The sequence below is a fragment of the Colobus angolensis genome, unplaced genomic scaffold, assembly GCF_000951035.1.
Source record: "Colobus angolensis palliatus isolate OR3802 unplaced genomic scaffold, Cang.pa_1.0 Scaffold33, whole genome shotgun sequence".
Lineage (NCBI taxonomy): Eukaryota > Metazoa > Chordata > Mammalia > Primates > Cercopithecidae > Colobus > Colobus angolensis.
The window spans coordinates 9,915,697-9,937,082 of NW_012116599.1; the positions used below are offsets into that span (position 1 = coordinate 9,915,697).

Consider the following 21,386-nt stretch of genomic DNA (forward strand, 5'->3'; position numbering starts at 1 on the left):
TAGCTGAAGTAAATTATTTGTTTTTTCCAGCGAGTGATCTCTAAGTGGTAAATTCTCTAAGTGTTGTATGTACAAATTTGTCTTTTTTTTGATAGAAATGTTTAGCTAGGTTAAAAATTCTGGGTTGATATTTATTTATTCTCAGTATAGTAAAGTGATCACTACATTGTCTTCTGGAATCTATAGTATGGCTAATAAAAAATCATTCTTTTATCGTAACTATAACTTCTTGTTTCATATTCTGTCCTTTCTCTCTAAAAGCTTTTTTCCCCAATATTTAATCATGAAAATTTTAAGCGTGTGGAAGACTTGGGAGAATTGTATACTAAACATCAATATACTTTCATGTAGATTCACAATTAACATTGTATCATTCCTGCTTTATCACTTTTCTATCTGTATTAGCCCATTTTCACACTGCTAATAAAGACATACCCAAGACTGGGTGATTTATAAGGAAAAACAAAGGAAGTTTAATGGACTCACAGTTCCATGTGACTGGGGAGGCTTCACAATCATGGCAGAAGGTGAAAGGCACATCTTACATGGCAGCAGGCAAAGAGAGAATGAAAACCAAGTGAAAGGGGTTTTCTTTATAAAACCATCAGATCTTGTGAGACTTGTTCACTACCATGAGAACAGTATGGGGGAAGCCGCCACCATGATTCAATTTTATCTCCCACTGGGTCCCTCCCACAACATGTGAAAATTATGGGAGCTACAATTCAAGATGAGATGTGAGCGGGGACACAGACAAACCATATCACTATCCATATACACATTTTTTTATCCACTCCATAACCCATGGTCAAGTTTGAAACATTTTAAGGTTGCAGACATCTGCACCCTTCTCCCTCAAATACTTCTGCCTGCACATTATTAACTAAAGTTCTTTTATAAGATAAAATTTACAATGAAATGCACAAGTATGAAGAGTACCATTTGATGAGTTCTTATAACCACATTTTTCTACACCATCAAAATGTTTACCAAGATACAGAACATGATCATCACCATGGAAAGGTTCCTTATGTCCTTTCTGTTATATCTCTACCGGCTACCCATCAGGGTAATCACTACTCTTTGCTTTTCCATGATAACTTAATTTGGGTTTTTAAAAAAACTTTATATAAATAAGATTTTACAGCATGTTCTCTTTATTGTGAGATTTATTTCACTCAGCATGTTTTTGAGATTCATCTGTATCATTGGATGTATCAGTAATTTGTTCCTTTTCATTGCTAAGTAGTGTCCATTGTCTGAATATACTGAATTTTGTTTATAATTCTCATGATGATCGTCACCTCGAGTATTTTCGGTTTTTTGCTATTATAAAAACTCTCCTCAGCACATTCTTGTAGAAGTCTTTGTTTTTTCATATCTCTTATCTAAATACCTAGGAGCAAAATTGCTGGGATATAGAGTAGATGTATCAGTTCTTTCCCCTCAGGACCCATGAAAAGGATGGTGCAGGTGGAGGCTGCACTCACAAGTGTGTGCTGCAGTGGAGGAATGCTTCACTGAGGAAACCCATGGGGTTTGCTAGCTCGGGGACAGCTAGCAAACCTGCCCAAACCTTACCTCTGAAGGAGATATTATCTTTTTAGCTGGAATTTAAGCAATTCGCCTCTGGGGACATCTCCTCTGGAAAATTTCTAAGGAGGGAGATGTTCTCCACTTTATACTGGTCAGGGAATAAATTTGTCCTATAATCTGGAGGCTACATGATCTCTAGCTTCCAAGGCTGCTTGCTATTCTAACATCCTTGATGTTATACCCTGACACCATGAGTACAGAAATGCCAATGAGAATAGCTTCTCAACAAATTCTTCCCACATTTTTGCTTCTGGTAAATTTCCTCATGAAGACACTGCCCCATCAGCCACCTTAATTAATTTGACCCATGGGTCTAGATACATTTGATTTGCTAAATGCTGTAGGAGCAAATTGCAAATGTAGGTGCACTGGCTCACTCATGCTATCTCAGCACTTTGGGACACCAAGGCAGAAGGATCACTTGAGGCCAGGAGTCCAAAAACAAGCAAAACAACCAAAAACAAGTCTGGGCAAGATAGTGGAACCCTGTCTTTACACACATACACACACACACACACACGCACGCACACACACACACTTCATAAACCGTGAGTGTTTTAGGACTTTAGGTCTCTTATGACCAGCTGACCACCTCTAAGGTACAAGTAACCTTACGTGAGGGAAGCAAGTTAATGCCTGGCTTTCATACAAGAAGCACAGTCCCCAGAGCACACAAGGTGCTCGAAGAAGGGAAGTGTTTACAATTGTTGAGCTTCCCTGAGTAGGATGTACATTTGTCAGGGGGAAGGTAAACAGTGCCTCCCACGTGACTCCTGGATGACTGTAAGCCTTAGGGATCCTAGTTCTGTTCGTTGTGTCCAGTCCTTGATTTGTTTGTGTGTGGGGGTGGGGAGAGGGTGGGCATGTGGGGGTACTGTTTGAGGACAGTCTTTCCACTCTATCCTTTTTGTCCATGACACCAACCAGGTAACAGTCGCCCCCCGACCCGCCCCAACAAATGACTGAAAACAGGGGTAGGGACAATGTCTGGAGGATTCTATGTTGGACCTCAGAACCTGGGCCCAGCCTCTGCTGTCTCATGACTGGTGAGGAGAGGCTGACTCAGCATTCTCAGAGGCAGGAGCACTGGAGCAGGTGTTTTCCTTCTGGACAAAGGATTCAGGGTAGTTCTGAAAGACAGATATCACCAATGCTCCTGCTTCCTCCCTGCCTCCTGGGGTTGCAGGTGTTCCTGCCTTAGATGTCGGGATTTTTGCTCTTGCTTCACTGCTGCAAAATTCGTCTGTACCATTCAGGTGGCTGCACTTTCATCTTTCTCTCCTAATCATCTCCTTTTCTCACTTAGACCTTCCATCCACAAAATCAGATACAAGTAGAGCAAAAGCATTTTCATTAGCTGTGTCTGGAGTGAAATCTGAATCCCCTGGGCACTCAGAAAGCTGTGCCCACCAGGCTTCTAGGGAAAAGAATGAGGCATCATCCCTAGGAATGGTCACAACAGAATCCTGAATCTTCACGATAGGTCTACAGAACACTTGCAATACCTCACACTTTTGTCCTGGTCACTGTCCAGGAAGAAGATGATCCCTTTCTGGGGGCTGCTTCCTTCAGTGAACCTCCCATGGTGTGTGGACAGGAGGAGATGAGGGGACAGTCAGAAAGTCAGTGCACTGTGGAGTCACTTTTCTGATAAAGGGCACATCAGACTGCAAATGGTCCAGACAGCCAGATTCATGACACTAATGAGTTTCTGGAATCACAATAGTGTTCCTGGAGTCAGCTGCTCTGCAGCCCGAAGGAGGGCTGACAGTGTGGAGGTACTGCTGAGATTATTTAATGAAGTTGTATAGGGATTCTATAATGATTATGTAATTACATAATGAAAACTCACTACATCAGAGTTCACAATATCTCCCAACTTCCAATACAGAATATTATCTCTAACATCATCAGCTTCAAGGAGGATGCCTTCTCATTGCACATTTGCATTTACTCAACAAACACTTGAAAAAGGAACACGGAACAGCAGTTATCATTCACTCTAAGGTGCCAGCAAGGTTAATTTTCCATTAAAAATTTTGTTTCAAAGGAAGGTCATCTCCTATAGTCTCCCAAGCCTATGATCCACAAGGCTCATGCAGAATTAAAATAGAATTCTGTACTCAACTTCCACACTACTACACAGATCATAAAGAATTTTGCCCCATTCCTGTGGACCAAACTATGAAAAAAAATCTTGTATACTACTAGCATATAAAGCTCAGAGAATTATATTTATACCTCTGCATAATTAAATTTATTCTCTTTTATTTGAAGAAAAAAAGAAGGGGCATTCCTGGACCAGAATAAAAACCAGAACGCAGAAAAAAATCCAACAACATGGTAAGCAGGCAAAGTGAAGCCGTTACAGCTTTTGAGTTTATTAGGGCACTGCCCATTGTATTCTTGAAGTCCTGCAGTTCCCGAGGGCCTGGAGAGTTCTGTACCTCCTGTATCAGTTAGGGTGTAGACTAACAGGCTGTGACAAAGAGGCCTGAGAATGCAATGGCTTCAACACAATGGTTTCTCATGCATGTAATAGTCCAGAGGCCCACAGTTAATAGGGAGGTCTAATCATCCTCAGCATGGCTTTTTTTAGTAGCTCAAGAAATTTTTACTAATTTGGAAAAATGTCCTTAAGAGGGCTAAACGAAGAAAGCAAGGTGTATGTGTATGTGTGTGCACCTGTAAAATATATATATACATATATATGCAACCATATTTTATGTGAAATTTATACTTGTGAAAGTGTGTTTTTATATATCTATCAATCATTACATAGACATGTGTAATTATTTATCTGTGTGTATAAAGAGATATAAAGCTATAGAAAAATCAATGGCAGTTCATTTATAAAGATATATGCAGTGGTTACATTTAGTCAGTATAATAGAGGTGATGTTTATGTTTTTATTTGTAGTATTTAAATGTACCAGTGTGTATTAAAATTTTTAAAATATTCAAACTTTATAATGAAAAAGTGTTCTTTAAAAGGTAACCTATGCCAAAAGAAAAACCTAAGGGAATATTTTTGAACAAATCACCATCTGGAGATAGCCATCCTCATCTGTGGCTATCTCCAGATGATGATGTTTTAGACCATTTTATTTTCTGAATTTTCCATAATTATATATATTATTTATTTCAGTCATGGTCTAAGGATTTCCTTTCTCCTAGTCAATGAAAACTAAGTCTTATTTTCCAAATGATGCTCAGTTTTGAATCAGTGGATCTATATAGTAAGATTTTAGAGTCCTAATGAAAATTGTTCATTTTCACCAATCTATATATCTTCTGTTCTGTTCTTGCCAGTTTAAGTGTCTGCCTGGTTTGTGGATGTACATTTTTGTTTGGAAAGAAAAACAAGTGGTTGCATTTATTTTAAGAATGGGTGTTTTCAGCTGGGCCTGGTGGCTCATGACTGTAATCCCAACACTTCGGGAGGCTGAGGTGGAGTTCGAGACCAGCCTGGTCAACATGGTGAAACTCTGTCTCTACTAAAAATACAAAAATTTGCTGGATGCGGTGGCAGGCATCTGTAATCCCAGCTACTCGGGAGGCTGAGGCATGAGAATCACTTGAACCTGAAAGGCAGAGGTTGCAGTGAGTCAAAATTGTGCCACTGTACTCCAGTCTGGGAGACAGAGAAAGACTGTCTCTAAAAAACAAAACAAACAAACAAACAAAAAACAAGAATGAGTGTTTTCAAATTAAAAAATTATTTGGACTGCGTCATTATAACATTTTCATTTAAGTCTCTGTGTATTATCCTAACAAATTCTAAGAGACTTCAATGTACAATTAAATCCTGTGTGTAATTTAGAAGAAGTCGACACTCCCAAAAGCAGAAGATGCTCTGGACACCTGCTTGAGGTTCCTTGTCTGAGTGTCTGAAGAAACCCAGGACTCCCTCACTTGAGTTTGGTCCAGCCTGACAGCTGTCGTTCTGCCCAGTTCTATTAATACATTTTCCCCTGCCTATCCCCAGATAACAGCAAAGGCGGTGGCCAGCTGGTCCCTAAGGAAGAGAAGGCAAAAGTGAATCTGCAAGGCCTTTCCAAGATCAGTGGTAAGATAAAGTTTGTACCACTTTTCATTTGCCCTTCAGGTCAATGCAAATGTTGTTGAGGTTTTGAGGAGCCTAGAACCTTTATTGTTTACTAGTCAAACTTAGTCAATTTCAGAGTTGTGAAATCTAAAAAAAAAAAAGCAAACCCATTAGAAGCCAGGGCTGTAAATTGATTGTATTCATATCATAGATCTTATCTCTCTAGGTTCTAAAGTTGTTTTCCTCTGTGTTTTATCTGATTTTCCTGGAAATTCCTTTGCCTTAAATCATTGGCTAATGAAAATGGCTAGACCTGGTAAATTGTAAGCAGAATACAGGTTTATTCTCTCACTGCCCTTTCAAGTCCTCTTCCTAGATGAGTTATTTCCTGTCCTGAGCAAGCCCTGTCACTTTCCTGCTCCCTTTTCACAATAAGAGCCTCCTTTCAGTAGTTGAGAGTCTTTCTGACCAAGTATTAAAACTCCAATGTCCTCCCCAGTTTACAGCATTTAAAGCACCTTCCCTCCTTTAGCCCTGGGCAAGCCTTAGTCTGGAACATGTATAGTTGGGGGTGACATGGTCAGTGTCTTCTCTTGTTCTCTCTTGGTCCTACCCCCACTCCATAGCTGTTGGCTTGGTCCCATCCAGGACTGGGGAGGTGAGAGAGAGGGGTGAGATCAGAGTGTGGAAGTGTCTTGCCTGACAGGTGCAGCCGTGAAATGACATTGCAAGTGGTTGATGCACAATCACTAGCTCTTTCTTCCATGAGATGCTTTCATCAACTCCCCTGCAAGGGAAGGGGAGGGGTCAGGCATCACAGCTTGACTTATTTTGAAAGAAATAGAGGTTTACTTCTACAACCTGGATGTGAGTGAAGGGTTGAACCTGGCATCATCAGTTCCACCAACTCTTTCTATGGTCGCATAGGTGGACTGGTGCATTGTCTTAGGATGTGGGTGCTTGAAACTTGGGTGATCAACTCAACCTACTTGCTTGGGACTTTCTCAGTTTTGCCAGTGGAACTCTCATGTCCTGGGCGCCCCCTTTGTCCTGGACAGACCGGGACAATTGGTCATTCTACTTGGTACTTACTGGATGGTTCCCAACTGTTGGGACTTGAAGTGAAATTTTGAGAAAGCAGGAGGAAATTGAAAACTCTGTCACGCTTCTTTCTAGAGGCTAATTAACACCAACCATAACAATTATTTTAAAATAACTTTAAATTATATTCTGGCCACCATAGTATTTATTAGGGCTTGTGATAGGGTTTCAGTGTTGTTAAATGGGTATTACAGCTATTTAACACAATAATATTTGACACAATAATATTTGAATCCTGCCTTGTTCAGCCACTCGATTCTGAGAGCAAAACACAGTAGTGCTGTATTATGAATTTGCTGTATTTAAGCTCCAGATTGTTCTGTACCAAGAGCTCCATAGACTAGAGTAGACTTCATGGTGTTTCCTTTTTCTCCCTAAAAATATGAGGCCTAAACAAATGTAATGAAAGCTAAATCTGACACACCCACTAGTCCCAGAAAAGATGTAACCAGACAGAAACAGAGAGAGAGAAAAGAAGAAATGACTCTGTATTAGCTGGACTGTCCAAGGTTGTGGCCAGAGCTCTAGTGCCAATCCTGGCTGGAGTATAGGAGGGAAAAGAGCAGCAAGAATATAACATCTGGATCTATTCTCACTGTATGGTGAGCGTGGACCCTCAGAGAGGAGGGAGGAATGAAGCAGTGAAGAGGAGAGACCTGGAGATGTCCTGGCCTTCCAGAGTCCCCTTGGCATCTTTTGTGGGAGAAGAGGGGAGGAGAGCTTCTCAGAGAGCCACACCCGTGTGGCTGATGTTCTATTGCCTGGAAACCTCATCTTCCAGAGGCAGGCAGCAAGATGGAGCAAAAAGATTAATATGCCTCATGGAGAACCACATTTCCACCTCTTTAGTAGTTTTTCTTAGCCCTTGGCTGTTACTCTACAAGCCTCCTACCTCCCTATACAAGTTTATTAAACTCTCCTAAAGCTCTTCTTTGAGCACCTATTCTCTTGGTTAAATATTAACAGGATGACAACTTGTAAATGTGAAACTTGTTTGATCTTGGGATAAGATGTCTGTAATTATCAATATTAGTCCCTTGGGCCATTTGGGTCTTCAATGGGTAAAAACCTGATCAGTAAGTGTGAAGTCTAAAGACCAGAAAGTGGAATTATATTACCAAGCCATAGGTCCACTTTGGGTCTGATTGGTCTTTTCCACTTTGCTGGCCTAATATGCTCATAATATGCTTAGAGTTTAGAGCACTTAGGAATAAGTAGATTGGAAAATATTTCTCCACGGGGTCTACATGACCCTGACCAGCACCCCCAGATGGTGGTCATTTGATGGTGGACATTTAACACAAGAAAGAAGGAACATTTTGTTTTCCTGCCTCAGAAAATAAAACACATTTGAACGATAGTAAACGTTGAGATGTCCACCCACAGCCAATTAACATGCACACGGGAGAACCTCGCCGGCCGCAGCGTCTGCCATGTCAATCCTTAATTACCATTTGGAATGAAGGCTGTGCAAGTCTCAATTCTACCCATTCCTCATGGTTAACTTTCTTCTGATTAGTTTCTTAGATTCTAATATTTCTTTTTTCCAAAGCCATGTGGACAAAGCCCTGGTCACATTTACTCTTACTTTCAGCACAAAGGTACGAATATCTTCCCTCCATGTGGTATGTGCAGCATACATCTCACCTATGGAACACCTAATAGGGTTTCCCTTAACTCACAGAACTGCCATTTATTTTTGTCTCTGCTAAGAGAAACCCAAATGCCTTCACTTAATTTTGTAGTTTTGTCTCAATTTTCTCTGAATATTTTAGTCTCTGTAATGACAGTAATCACCATTTTGATCTTGCAAAGATTAAATAAATTAGTGGATATGTAAGTGTTTAACATGTATTATATGCCATATATATTTTTCAAATATATATATTTGAAATGAAATATGAAAAGAACCTTCAAAATATGAAATGAACCTTCAAAACATGAAATGAACCTTCAAAATATGGAATGAAGTATTTATACTGTTGCTTGAGATATACGTGGAATACTGATTTCAATTAGTTTTTTTCCTAATACAAGAATAGGAAAATGAAATATAAAGTAAACCTAATATGAGCTATCTAATTCTTCATACCTTAAAGGCTAAGGTTTAAATCTTTTTATTTATGCATTAAACTGGCTTTTGGAAAGTTACATTTAAATGGAATTTTTGAAAAGCAGCAGTATGTTTAATACAGATGCTCGTTTGTAACTGGGATTATATTATTCTATTTTCTCAGGGAGTAAGAGAAGCAAACCTGGAACCCGCTTCGCTCACAGTGACAGAGCTCCACAGAAAAGAGTCCGATCGAGAGGTAAAAAAGAAAAGAGGAATGCACTCTCAATAACTAAACATCTAATTTCCTGTGCTTTATGCTGTATTTTCAGTAATAAACCCATTTCCTTAATTGTTTTATGAAGCTGTACTAACTAGTGAGAAATGTATCCTAGTAAGTCATTTTCCAAAAGGTGTCAAGGAAGGAAGGAAGGAAGTTGGTGATTGATCTACAATCAGACCCCGGGGGCTAAGGGGCCACTAAAGTGCTACTTCCCCTGAAATGATAAATTTCAAGGCTGAAGATAGCCCATTGCTGTATAAAGGGTATAACCCATAAGTGATTTAACTGACCTTCCTCTGGCTACACAGAACACCACAGGTTGCACACTAAGGTTGAACCAGAGTTGTGGTTAGAGATCTGTGTCCTGAGGCTTTTTGGCTTTTTTTTTTTTTTTTTTTTTAATCTTTGACTGCGTGGTCTTGTGCTGACCCCTTGGCCTTCTTTGCCTTGGTTTCCTCATCTGGGAAGCTAGAGGGTGAATTAGGTCAACCACCCTTCTTATTAGTCCATCTCAGTCTAAATAGTCTGCCCTTTTCAAAACCAGCCTCAGGACCAAGGACTGCTCCCCCTGCCCGTAATGGCCTCCAGTCCTCTGTTTGGAAGGGCAGGATTCGCTGCTCATCCTCCTGGAGTTTTTCTTTGAAAAACTTTCACACCTACTTCTGTGGTATCAGGTTCCCAGTTCCCCACTCCCCGCTCAGTACAATTTTCAGACTATTCTAGAGCTCCCTGAGCTCCTTTCTCAGCTGTGGAGATGATAGGAGGTGAAAATGGAGCAAAGCAGAGAATAAAAGTAGAAGGCAGGCGCTGTCTCCGTTAAGTTATCTCATCATTAGCCTCTCCCTCCTTGACCAGTCAGTGCTCAAATGGGAGACTGATTATGGTCTCCGGCTTCATCTCTGGCTACCTAACTGCAGCAAAACAGCATAGCTGGAGAGCGCCCATCAAACCAATGACAACAACTGTATGTTTCATTGTCATATAAGAATCAGTGGAGCTTACTACATTGGAAGTTAAAACAGTTTTACTGAAGTCTAATTTCTCCAATATTTTGTGTGACATTTGAAAGGTGAAATTGGGGCCCACATTGTGTAGTTATGTATAAAAAATGCCACTTGGAAGAAAGACTTTGAAACGCTAGAGATTTATGCAATAGAATTTCTTAAGTAGTCTTTGTGCCTTTGTAGGATTTACCTCAGTGGGGAAGGGGGATGTGCCTTTGCAAAGTGAGACATGATGAAGAAATCCTCTCTTTCAGCTTCAAGAAAGCACAAAGATGAAACTGTGGATTTTCAGGCTCCTTTGCTTCCGGTGACCTGTGGTGGGGTGAAGGGAATTTTACATAAGGAGAAATTGAAGCAAGGTGAGTTTCATGGTCTTCTTTAATTTGCGGCTCGTATCTGAAGGCATCACAAGTAGTGGGGAATTATCATGTGAATTACATACACATCATTCAAGGAGTTTGGCCCCAGTTTGGCTTGAGGGAAGGAGGAAGGGATTTCTAAGATGACATTTTCAGATTTTAATAAATCGCACCCATTAGATGCTCACTCGCACATGGAGTGTCCACGGGTTGCCCAAAGAGCCAAAGAGAAGTGCAGGAACGTCAGTTCACAGATGGAAAATGTCATGTATTTTACTTTGAATCAGACAGAAAAGGGAAGAGGCCCTCATCCTTGACCTTCATATTCTCTCTCCCTTCTGGAGTGCCATCACCAGGGCAGGGTGCTTGGCTTAGGGTGATGATCACAGGCTTTAACATTAGGAAGCCTGAGCTCCAGCCTTGGCTGTGCAGGGGTGACTGTTCCATTCTGAATAGAGAAGGGGACCTTTCTGAATGTGAAAGTTCTCATCCAAGAGAGGGAACAATAATGAAAAACCTGCCTCATGATGTAGCTGTGAGAATTAATTTACAAATTAACATAAAATATTTTGCAATTGAAAATTATAAAACTTTGTCAAAATCATCTATCAGAATGGCCTTCATCTCAGACCTCTCTTAATTTGGTTCTTTGAGCACCAATTAATATAAATGTTTTCATTGTGACTTTTTAAAAACAGCTTAACTGAAATACAGTTCACATATCATGTAACTCACCACTTAGAGTATACCAATCAATGATTGTTTTTGTGTTTTCACAGGATTGTACAGCCATTATTATCATCTCATTTTAGAACAATTTGTCCTTCACTAAAGAAAGCCCCATGTCAATTAGCAGTCAATGCCCATTTCCACCTCGCCCCAATGCCCAGCCCTAAGCAGCTGCTCATCTATTTTCTGCTCTATAGATTTGCTTATTCTAGGCATTTTCTACAAATGGAATCCTATAATACATCTCCTTTCATGACTGGCTGCTTTTAATAAGCATGATGTTTTCAAAGTTCATTCATATTGAATGTATTGGTACTTCATTTCTTTTATTGATAAATCGTATATTTCATTGTATAGATATACCATATTTTGTTTATCCATTCATCAACTTGGGTTATTTTCACTATTTGGCTGTTATAAATAATGCTATTTTGAACATTTGTGTAACAAATTTGGTGTGAACATATTTTGGTTCTTTGGAGTGTATATTCAAGAGAGGAATTGCTGAGTCCAATGGTCATTCTATTCTTAACTTATTGAGGAAACACCAAAAGTGTCTTCCACAGTGGCTGCATTATTCTATATTCCCACCAGAAATGTGTGAAGGCTCCCATTTCTCTACACACTCACCAACACTTGTTATTGTCTGTCTTTTTTAATTGTGATCATACTAGTGGGTGTGATGTAGTATCTACTGTGGTTTTGCTTTGCATTTCCCTAATAGCTGATGGGGTTGACTATCTTTTATATATAACTTAAATTTTTTATTAGGTAACATTTCACAATTATTTTTTAATATCAGCTACCCGTGATTGCACAGATTAGAAAATCTCTGTTCAATAATGCCCTAAAACTGAATGAAAAATGTTGTAATAGAAGGTGCACATGTTGCTGGGGCAGCCTCCTGAGCCACAGGGCACTCATCTCAGACTGCACCCCTACCTAAGGATTCTGCCTCCACGTCGCCCCCAGAGCCATCTGCAGACTCAGGCCTGGCCTCTACCCCCAGAATTCAAAAGCAAGTTGGAATCCTCTCATCTTTCAGAATTACTTGTTTTTCATTCTGTAAGTGCTTTTGAAATGCTTAAAAGGTTGCTCTTGTTGACAACCATCACTTTCTTCATGGATGAAGGTCAAAGAAATGTGCACCCCCACCAGGAAATATCCTTAGAGGGGACTTTCAGGCTGGATTTGAGGCCTCTGAAGTCTGAGAGGGAAGGCCAGACCCTCCTGCTATTGATCTTGATCAGAAATTGGGTGGTTCTAGATACAATGTGGTGAGTGGCCACAGTCTGAGCCCTGGGAACAAAGATGGCTCAGGATCAACTTACCCTGGTCTTACAGGAAGCTTCTTGAAGTGTATACAGAGTGAGGATGGAAATTGGTTCACCCCCGCAGAATTTGAAACCAAAGGAGGCTACGCAAGATCAAAGAACTGGAAGCTGAGTGTGCGCTGTGGCGGGTGGCCCCTACAAAGGCTGATGAAGGTATTCCAATGACAAGGCGCCAGACCTGTGCCCCTTCCTGTTGTTCCCTAATAATGAGGAGACTTGTTTATTCACCAAATATTTGTTAGGGTATAGCTAAATCCTTGATGCCAGTGAGTTTATCCTCTTACTCAGGAGAGAGGGACCCCAAATCCATAACCACACTACAGTGCAACGCATTGATGTTGTACAGGGGCTCCATCAGGATAGATGCAGCAGCTTGGAGGAGGAAAGGGTCATTCTGACTAGGGTGCATGCAGACAATTTTGTGCACTGAGAAAAAGAAGACAGTCGATAGTCAGGCAGGGCAAGAAGATACTTCAGAGAAAGAATGACCTGAAAACCAGAATGGCATTAAAACAAGAACCATAGTAAACCTATTAACAGGTCTGTGGATTTAGGTAGATAGGTTGTGTACAATAAGGCACAATTCAGCAACTGAGATTGTTTGTGGAGCACTTTAATGCCAGGCTAAGTAATTCAAATCTGTAATTGAGATAACAAAGAATCGGCAAAATCTTCTGAGATTGGAAATGACATTTAAAACAGTATTTTAGACAGCAATGGGGTTTTGAAATGTCTTCACTGTTTCCCCTGCTAGCAAACCTATACTCAGTCTAGAATGCTTAGCTCAAATGTTACCCTCTTCCTTAAATATTCACTGACCTAGCCATGGGTCCTCCCTTCCCAGGGTTCCTAAGCCCCCTACAAATGCCCTTTTTTCACTGTTTATGTTTATCCTTCTGTGAGTGCTTTTTGTCTGTAGATCTCTTTAGGTTTTCCCATCTCCATGTACCCAAGATTGATCAGAGTGACTGACACCCAGTAGCACGCAATAAGTGGGTGCTGCTTGGATAGCTGTGGTGTAGGGACTCCAGCTGGAGTGGCACTGGTGGGACTGGAAAAGAGGTGATAGGTGGTATGAGATTATGAATGAAAACCTCTTAGGACTTAGGAAAGAAGCACAAGAGAAGGGAAAATGGTCCTGAAGATGCTTTTCTGGCTTCTATTGATTGAAATCTAGAAGAAGCACAGATGAAGAGAGGGAGATGGTTTCTCATTAGACACCCTGGGTTTGAGCTGGCAGTGGAACACTCAGGTAGAAATATTTGGGAGGAGGTTGGAAATGCCAGACTCACAAAACAGAAACACAGGCTGACTATGAATCTTGGTCTTTTTATGTTTCAGGAAGGATCTCTACCTAATCCTCCAAAAATACATTACAGGAACAAAAAGGTGATTCTTACATAATTTTCTACAGATTCTTGTCACATAACTGATTTAACATGTATGACATCTTATTTTATGAAGTCTCCAATTGGGTAATTATAATTAAGCTTTCACCTTCTCCACTATCCACGTTTAAATTTTTTTGATATATGCCTTCAGAGTTGCTACTTTGAATACTATGTGTATATAAAGCTAGGTCCTCTTTGGATTAAACTGTATCAGATGGAGATGCTGAGAAGCCATTGAAACAAACCTCCTGAATGTGTCTTAGCAACAGATGCAGATGTTCTAAGAGTGTCAAAGTTGGAAAATCCAACACTGTCATGGAATACATAAAAATATTTCATAATAAGATGACAGTATCATCTCCAACTCAAAATCAGATTTTTTCCATTGATGTTACTGTTTTCTAACTTTTGTGAAATTGATAGAGCCAACGTTTCCTCACAGTCACTTGAGACCACATATTATTTCATGAAATAGGTAATAAAAAGAATATTTCTTTTCCGATCTTTCACATCCTCTTTCACCTTCCAAAAAAAATGTACACACAGATACACAGAATTCTTTCTCAACGGGAAATTATTTCCCTTCGTCAAGATGGTGCCATTGGGGAGGAAGATCTCCAGAGGCGAACGTATTTTATCGCAGGCGCTGACCAGGAAAACCTTCTATGTTGATGCCACCTCTTTGGCTCTACCAGAAAGACTGTGCAGACCTGCTTTTTATCTGTGAAAGCGATTTTCCCTTCACTTAAAGAACGTGACAAATAAATAGGTTAAGTGCAGTGTAGATTCAGGACAAGGTGATGGTTTTTCCAAGACTGAGTATGAATGAGAACCTGAGGAGAGGGAAGAGAAAAATGTCATCCTTATGCACTTCAGGTAGAAATACGCATTCAAGACATTCACAGACTTCTAAAACAGCTCACACATAGCTAGCCACTGGGCTTCATATTCCACTGGGAACCTGAGATCCAGGCCTTTACCTTATCTGATATACTGGCTGATTTGAATTCTCAGTCACTGAGATATTTCATCCACTGGGTTTCCTGAAGGGAAACTATTATGTCACCTTTTCAGTGAGTACACGAAAGACCAGCATCACTACCTTTCCCCAGGTGCCAAGAGTAACTCAGTCTGGATGACCCAAATGAGCTGGACATTTCCAACTAACCGACTCTCCCCATATTCTGGGGTGCAACACTTAGCAGCAACAAGCTGCAGTTGCCTCTATATGTTGCGTCTCCTCATGGGGAGAACAGAGGTCCCCTAAGTGGCAGACCCAGGATCCATTACAAACTCCATGGGCCCTCTGTGCCTCTCAGAGCTTCTCTTGCTGGCAGAGCCATTTGGCTTCTGGAAACTTCAGTGTCACCATCAGTGCCACATGATAGTGTCTCTGCTCAGGCTCATGACAAGGGCCACATAAGCCTTTTGGTGGCAGCTGAGGTGTAAAACAATCTGATATACTCACCCAGAATAATCGTTGTATGCTAATGCTTGCTTAAGAGACTCTAGTATTTTTTTTTTTTTTTTGAGACAGAGTTTCACTCTTGTCATTCAGGCTGGAGTGCAGTGGTGCAATCTCAGCTCACTGCACCCTCTGCCTCCGGGGTTCAAGCGATTCTCCTGCCTCAGCCTCCCAAGTAGCTGGGATTACAGGTGCCCGCCACCACACTTGGCTAATTATTTGTATTTTTAGTAGAGATGGGGTTTTACCATGTTGGGCTGATCTTGAACTCTTAAAACAATATTCATTTATTCACCCATTCAACATATACTTATCAAGCACATACTAAATTCCAAAGGCCATTACAGAAGATCGACCTCAAAAATCATTTCAGGCCAGGCATGGTGACTCAAGCCTATAATGCCAGCAATTTGAAAGGCTGAGATGGGAGGATGACTTGAGCTCAGGAATTTAAGACCAACCTGGGCACATCATGAGATACCATCTCTACCGAAAAAAAAAAATACCCAGGCAATGTGGTGCACACCTGTAGTCCCACCTACTCAGGAGGCTGATATGGGAGGATCACTTGAGCCTGGGAGGTCGAGGCTGTAGTAAGCTGTGATTTCATTATGGCACTCCAGCCTGGGTGACAGAGTGAAACTCTGTCTCAAAAAAAAAGAAAAAAGAAAAAGATTGTTTCAATTTTATTGTAAACATGGATGAATTACAAATGGGTGGGGTAGGAGACTCTAGGCTAGTCAGAGAGGCAGTCAGTGACAAGGTCACTTCTCAGGTGCTTGTGCTTTGGATCACACTTGTTTATAGCCTCTGTACCCTGGGCTAGAGACAAAAGCTGAGGCTGCCTGTATCCCAGAAGGGAAAGGTGCCAACTCCTGCAATGGATATCCAAAAACAATCTAAATAAATCTAGTGGGTTACCTCTTAAAATGACAGTCAGTCAACCTGACATCTTCTTGTGCTTTGGAGAGAAGGGAGAGTGGGAGACTCTCAGGAAGAAGAGCTACAGCACAGAGGACCTTGGAGGCATTTTACCACCAGGGCTGTGTCCCTAGGGCAGCTGCAGAAAGCAGTGTTCTTCTTCTCTGGGATACTTGCATGGCCTCCAGGACTCTGGGCCCTGTGGTACCTGGAGGCTGTGGGGGATAAGTTCTCAGCCTGATTATTATTGCAGCTCTTCTGGGTGGGATGACACAAAGGCCAAGCTTAGGAAATATGCCTGAGGGTCCCTTGGAGTAAAAGGACAAGTAGAGCTTCTCTGACTTGGCCTGTGCGAACTAGGTCCAGACTCCCTGCAGGGAATGAGATTTGCATTGGGCTGAACAGTAGTACTTGGGGACTTTTTCTTCCCTCAGTAGATATATAAGTCCAAAAAATCAGATATGAGGTAAAGGGAAGACTGTTTAAAAAATAAAATTTTAGACAAAATAAATTTAATAGCATTTATTGGAGCAAAGAGCAATTCATGAATTGGGCAGCGCTCAGAACAAGAAGAGGTTCAGAGAGCTCTGCTGCAGCAGCCTAGACAGTGAGGCCAACACAGGAATAAGTCATAGAAACTATATTTAATGGGTTATCACAGAAAGATGCTAATTAGAGGTAGATGGCGGATTCTAGTCGGTAAAGTCTCTAGTTTCATTTTACTGTTTACATCAGGTTTCAGTTTACTTACATAGGAAATTAAAGCACTGGAGTCACCCCAGCCTACTGGCCTTCTCCTCCCAACTATTTTTTTACAACTGGTTCCTGAATTCCTTCAAAGATGACTACTGAAATTTAAGTAAGTGATAGATGGAAACAATGCATTCAGTATCGTAAATCAATCTTTCTGTTTTTTCAACAGAGAATACTGAAGTCTCACAACAATAGCTCGGAGGACCCTTGTGTAAGTACAAATTCTGAGCTATGGCCCCCAGAATATTCTACTCCTTTCTCCAGGGATATGTTCTGTGCCATGACTGCTGTTCCCTGAAGCATGTTCAGTCTCAGTTGGAGTATGTTGCTGTGTGTGATGAACAAAGAATACCAGTTGCATCATGCAAGCCAGGTAGATGTGCCTGGGTCTTGGATGTCTCAGTGTGAAAGCACCCTTTCCATCTGTTTCAGTAGAAACCTTCCAAAGTTCTTATTTCCTTATTCCCTTAGGTAGTGAGTGTGGGAGGCTGAGCTCTAGACCACTGAGGTCTCTTGAGACAGAGCTTGAAGTGGTAATGGGTAGGGCTGGCCTGGTGACTAGGGAGAAGGAGTAAATGTGAGAGGATAACAGCATTCTCAAGTAGGGGGTATGGATGAAAGGGAAAATCCCCAAAATGCATTCCAAGGTACAGGTAGAGCTAAAGATCGTCTTAAGCATCAGGCAGAAGGAACAGAGCATGCCAAGCTCTTATGTTTAAGGTGTGGAGTCTGTCATTAGTCCTGTAAAGGAGTACATACAGGACAAGAGGTCCTTTACAGAGCCCCTATGACCAGTCTCAGGGAAGCCATTAGGCTGATGAGCTGGTTAGGACTGAAACCATCACGACCTAGTAAATCCTGAGGCATTTTAACTCAACTGCTTATCTGGTGCTCAGTACTATGCAAACTTTCTGATCCCATGGGCCCCATCCATTCTCTACTTGCTATATGGCTGCCTGCTTTGGGTTCTGCTGAAATCATGGATGAGTTCTTTCTCTAAATGAAATTCTGGTTTGCTCCTTTTCATTGCAGTGAGATGTCAATTTTAGGCAAGGTCACTTTCTTGCACAACTTCAGGAGTCAGCACTCACATAGAATATCCTGCAATAATACTGACACATAATACTTAACCGAGGAGGGATGCTCAAATAGTTTTATACACATCTTACCTCCAAAGCAATCCTCCAACAAGATTTAGTTCTTATCCACACTGATTTCGATGCCCAGCCTACTCAGGGACTCATGAACAGTTAAAACGGTCCTGGAGGTCAGTGTTTGTGTGGCTGATTTTGTATGAGCTTGACATGGAGGTTTATGTCTCACAGCCCACAGCCAGATGTCTGTAGGAAAAAGAGGAAAACAGTTCCAGCAAAGGTATGGTCACCGCTATTAATAATTTTTCCAAGGCCAATAACAACATTGACTTATAATATACCCAGGCCTCCGTAACCAGACTTTGCTCAGGTTGAATCTCAAACTATCCCGCATCCTGGAGTCACCTGAAGAGCTTTGAAAAATATTGTTGCCTGGATCCCACTTCTAGGGAAATTCTAAATTAATCAATCTGGACTATGTATGACTTGAACATTAGAATTTTTTAAAGGTCCCCAGATGATGCTGATACATAGAATTACCTATTCTGTCACCTAAAGAAGAATACCAGTGCCTGCACCTCAGCCCTGACCCAGTGATTCAGAATCCCTGGTGCTGGGTTCAGGACATTAGTATTTTATACACTCTCCTGAGATGAGTCTAATGTACAGCCAGACCAACAACCAAAGAACCAGAGAAATCAAATCTCTTCTTGAAAAGATATAGATTTGGGGGAAAAAAATGGCAGATGGGAGGCAAGACCAACTTCCACCTCCGACTCCGACAGACAGAACAGCATGTTGAGACTCACATCGTGAACTTTTGCTACAAGAACCACCACAGGAACATTCCAGCAAAATAAGGAATTCAAAGATCCTTTGAAAGAAGTGGTTTGCCACTGCAAACTCTGTGAGACAGCCAAAACAAGGTTCTCAAAGTGTGAGAGGAAAAAAGTCCACCTGTGAACACATATCCTTCCTAAGAAACCTGAAAATCCAGATCACGGGAGAAGGATTTCACCTAACCTAGAGCTGAAATGAATTTAGAGAGCTGGGCAAAATATAAAAGTAGAAGCAGCAGCAGAGAGAGCCCTGCAGGCACTCCACACAGGGCCACATGGGGGCTGCGCTCAGGAACAGGGAAAACAGCCAGTGGCTGTGGATGGTGGGCTGTCCCCTGCTTCCAGAGAGAGAGTGTGATTGGCTGGTTTGAATAATTCCATGGCCAGCAGGGAAATGAAATCAGCTATTCAAAAATAAGCAGAAGGTGTAAGCAGTCCTCTTGATCTGCTTCCTATCAACTTAGAAGTGTTGGTAGGAAACCTTATGTGCAGGAGCAGAGCCAGGGGAGAACTTGTAGATAGACCATTCTAGGCCCTCCCAGTGTTACCAGATGTCCAGGCTGTACATAATATTGAACTCTAATTTTAGTCCTTACAGCACTTTTCCCTTGAATGACAAAGGGTTCAGTCACAGACCGGTTCTTCGTCATGAATACGCATGCATTTGTCTACAATACAGCCTCTGCGTATTGGTCTCTATATTTGTTCTATAAATTCTGTTGGTTTTTAATGACTGGGATTTGCTCCACAACACGTGGATGCAAATTCTATCATATTTTAACTTCACTAAATCAAATTAAATCTAGCTAAAGGTCTCATATATTGAGACTGGTGAGAAATGGAGAATTAGTTGATTTCCCATTCTTTTTATAGAACAAAGCACCAGCTCTTTTATGGGCCCAGGAAATGAGGAGAGGGCCTCCATCTTCAACACTGTATGATGCTGTTACCATGGTCCTTGGTCATTAGAGATGACATCTTTGCACCTTACAATCCAAATTAGCTAAGTCATGGGAGATCTTCTGCCAGACTCCCAGAGCCAAAGAGCTCTATGTGCCCCCTGTGACCCACCTGGTCATCTGTACTCATGGTCCTTCCCCCTCAGTGGTAGGTGCACAGCCCTCTAGGCACAGAACCCACAGCCTAGGATCCCCTAACTAGGCCCTCTCTTCAACTCATGGGGAACTTATGGCCAAGAATATGGCATGTGATGATATCTCAGAAGCTTATTCCGTTATATGTAATTCTCTGGGTCTCCCTTTCATGAGTTGATTTGTAGTATAAGCAAATGGATTTAACACGTTACTTCAAAACCTGGTTTTATCTGCAGCGTAATACAATTATTCAGATTCCTATAAGATCATCCTCTTGCTTCGTTGCTCGTCTTTCTGTGTTATAATCTCTGGTTTTATAAGGAAAATTTTTCAATTCTGACACATACCCCTGCCTCCTGAACTTCACTGCAGACCAGGATTTGTTCTGAAATCTCCATGCCATGCTTTTCCTTCATATCCCAGGGAGAAGCATCCGCCTGTCCACACAGGCTCACACACAGGCCGTGTGTTCTGGATGCCCAGAGGGGTGGCCTTCCTGAATCTTGCGGTTCCCAGTGACGTGGACACTGTTTTACCTTCTAGATGAGAAACTTGGATGAGTGTGAGGTGTGCCGGGATGGAGGGGAGCTGTTCTGTTGTGACACTTGTTCAAGAGTCTTCCATGAGGACTGTCACATCGCGCCTGTGGAAACTGAGAAGTGAGTGACATGCAGGCGCCTCTCCTTCCTCCTTTAAGGGACCTTCCGCCTGCCATGTGCACTCTCCAGCAGAGCGCCCACTTGTGTCTAGATGGGGAAGGAGCAGGTTCGTCGGGTACTGGGACCCAGCCCTGTGATCAGAGAGCAGCGGGAGACGCTGGCAGCAGGAGGTTCATGTTCTCTGTGCTCTCAGGGACCTGCCTCTGATATGGTGAGGCCAGTGCTGGGGACCCTTTGCCTACATACTGGTATTGTCCTTTCCTTCAAGTTTTGCAGGACAGTCTCCTGTCCCAAGGGATTGAGGAAAAGAAACACCAGTTGTTTATATTTTGTGCTTATTCATACAAGGCAGGAAGCACAGTCTCATTGGGCTGATGGAGGCCCGAGGTCCCTGGAGCTGAAAGCCCAGCTTCTGAAACTCGGGCCTGGCAGGCAGGGCTGCTTGTGCTCCCAGCAGCTCAGACAGGGAAAGGATAGTCCACATTCATGGTGACACCACCTTCCTGAGGATTCCTGCCTACTGCTACCACTGATGTGAGGGAAAAGCCAATGGCTGGAGATCCCATGTGCAGTTCTAGGACACTCTGGGAGGTGTTCTGCTCCCTCCCATGACTGAGCCCATCAGCCATTCCTGAAGGAAGACAGTGGCAGCCACAGGAATGG

The 21,386-nt window shown here is 41.9% G+C and overlaps 1 protein-coding gene across 1 annotated transcript in view; it reads left to right on the forward strand.

Moving 5' to 3' along the window:
• The window catches only part of SP140L (SP140 nuclear body protein-like), a 64,687-nt gene that overhangs the window by 40,846 nt on the left and 2,455 nt on the right, over nucleotides 1-21,386 (forward strand). Inside the window, exons 9-16 of the mRNA XM_011951970.1 lie at nucleotides 3,874-3,939; nucleotides 5,585-5,665; nucleotides 8,983-9,057; nucleotides 10,340-10,444; nucleotides 12,518-12,660; nucleotides 13,849-13,896; nucleotides 17,207-17,248; nucleotides 20,608-20,723. Of these exons, the coding sequence (XP_011807360.1) occupies nucleotides 3,874-3,939; nucleotides 5,585-5,665; nucleotides 8,983-9,057; nucleotides 10,340-10,444; nucleotides 12,518-12,660; nucleotides 13,849-13,896; nucleotides 17,207-17,248; nucleotides 20,608-20,723 (676 nt within the window). The remainder of the gene's footprint in view (nucleotides 1-3,873; nucleotides 3,940-5,584; nucleotides 5,666-8,982; nucleotides 9,058-10,339; nucleotides 10,445-12,517; nucleotides 12,661-13,848; nucleotides 13,897-17,206; nucleotides 17,249-20,607; nucleotides 20,724-21,386) is intronic.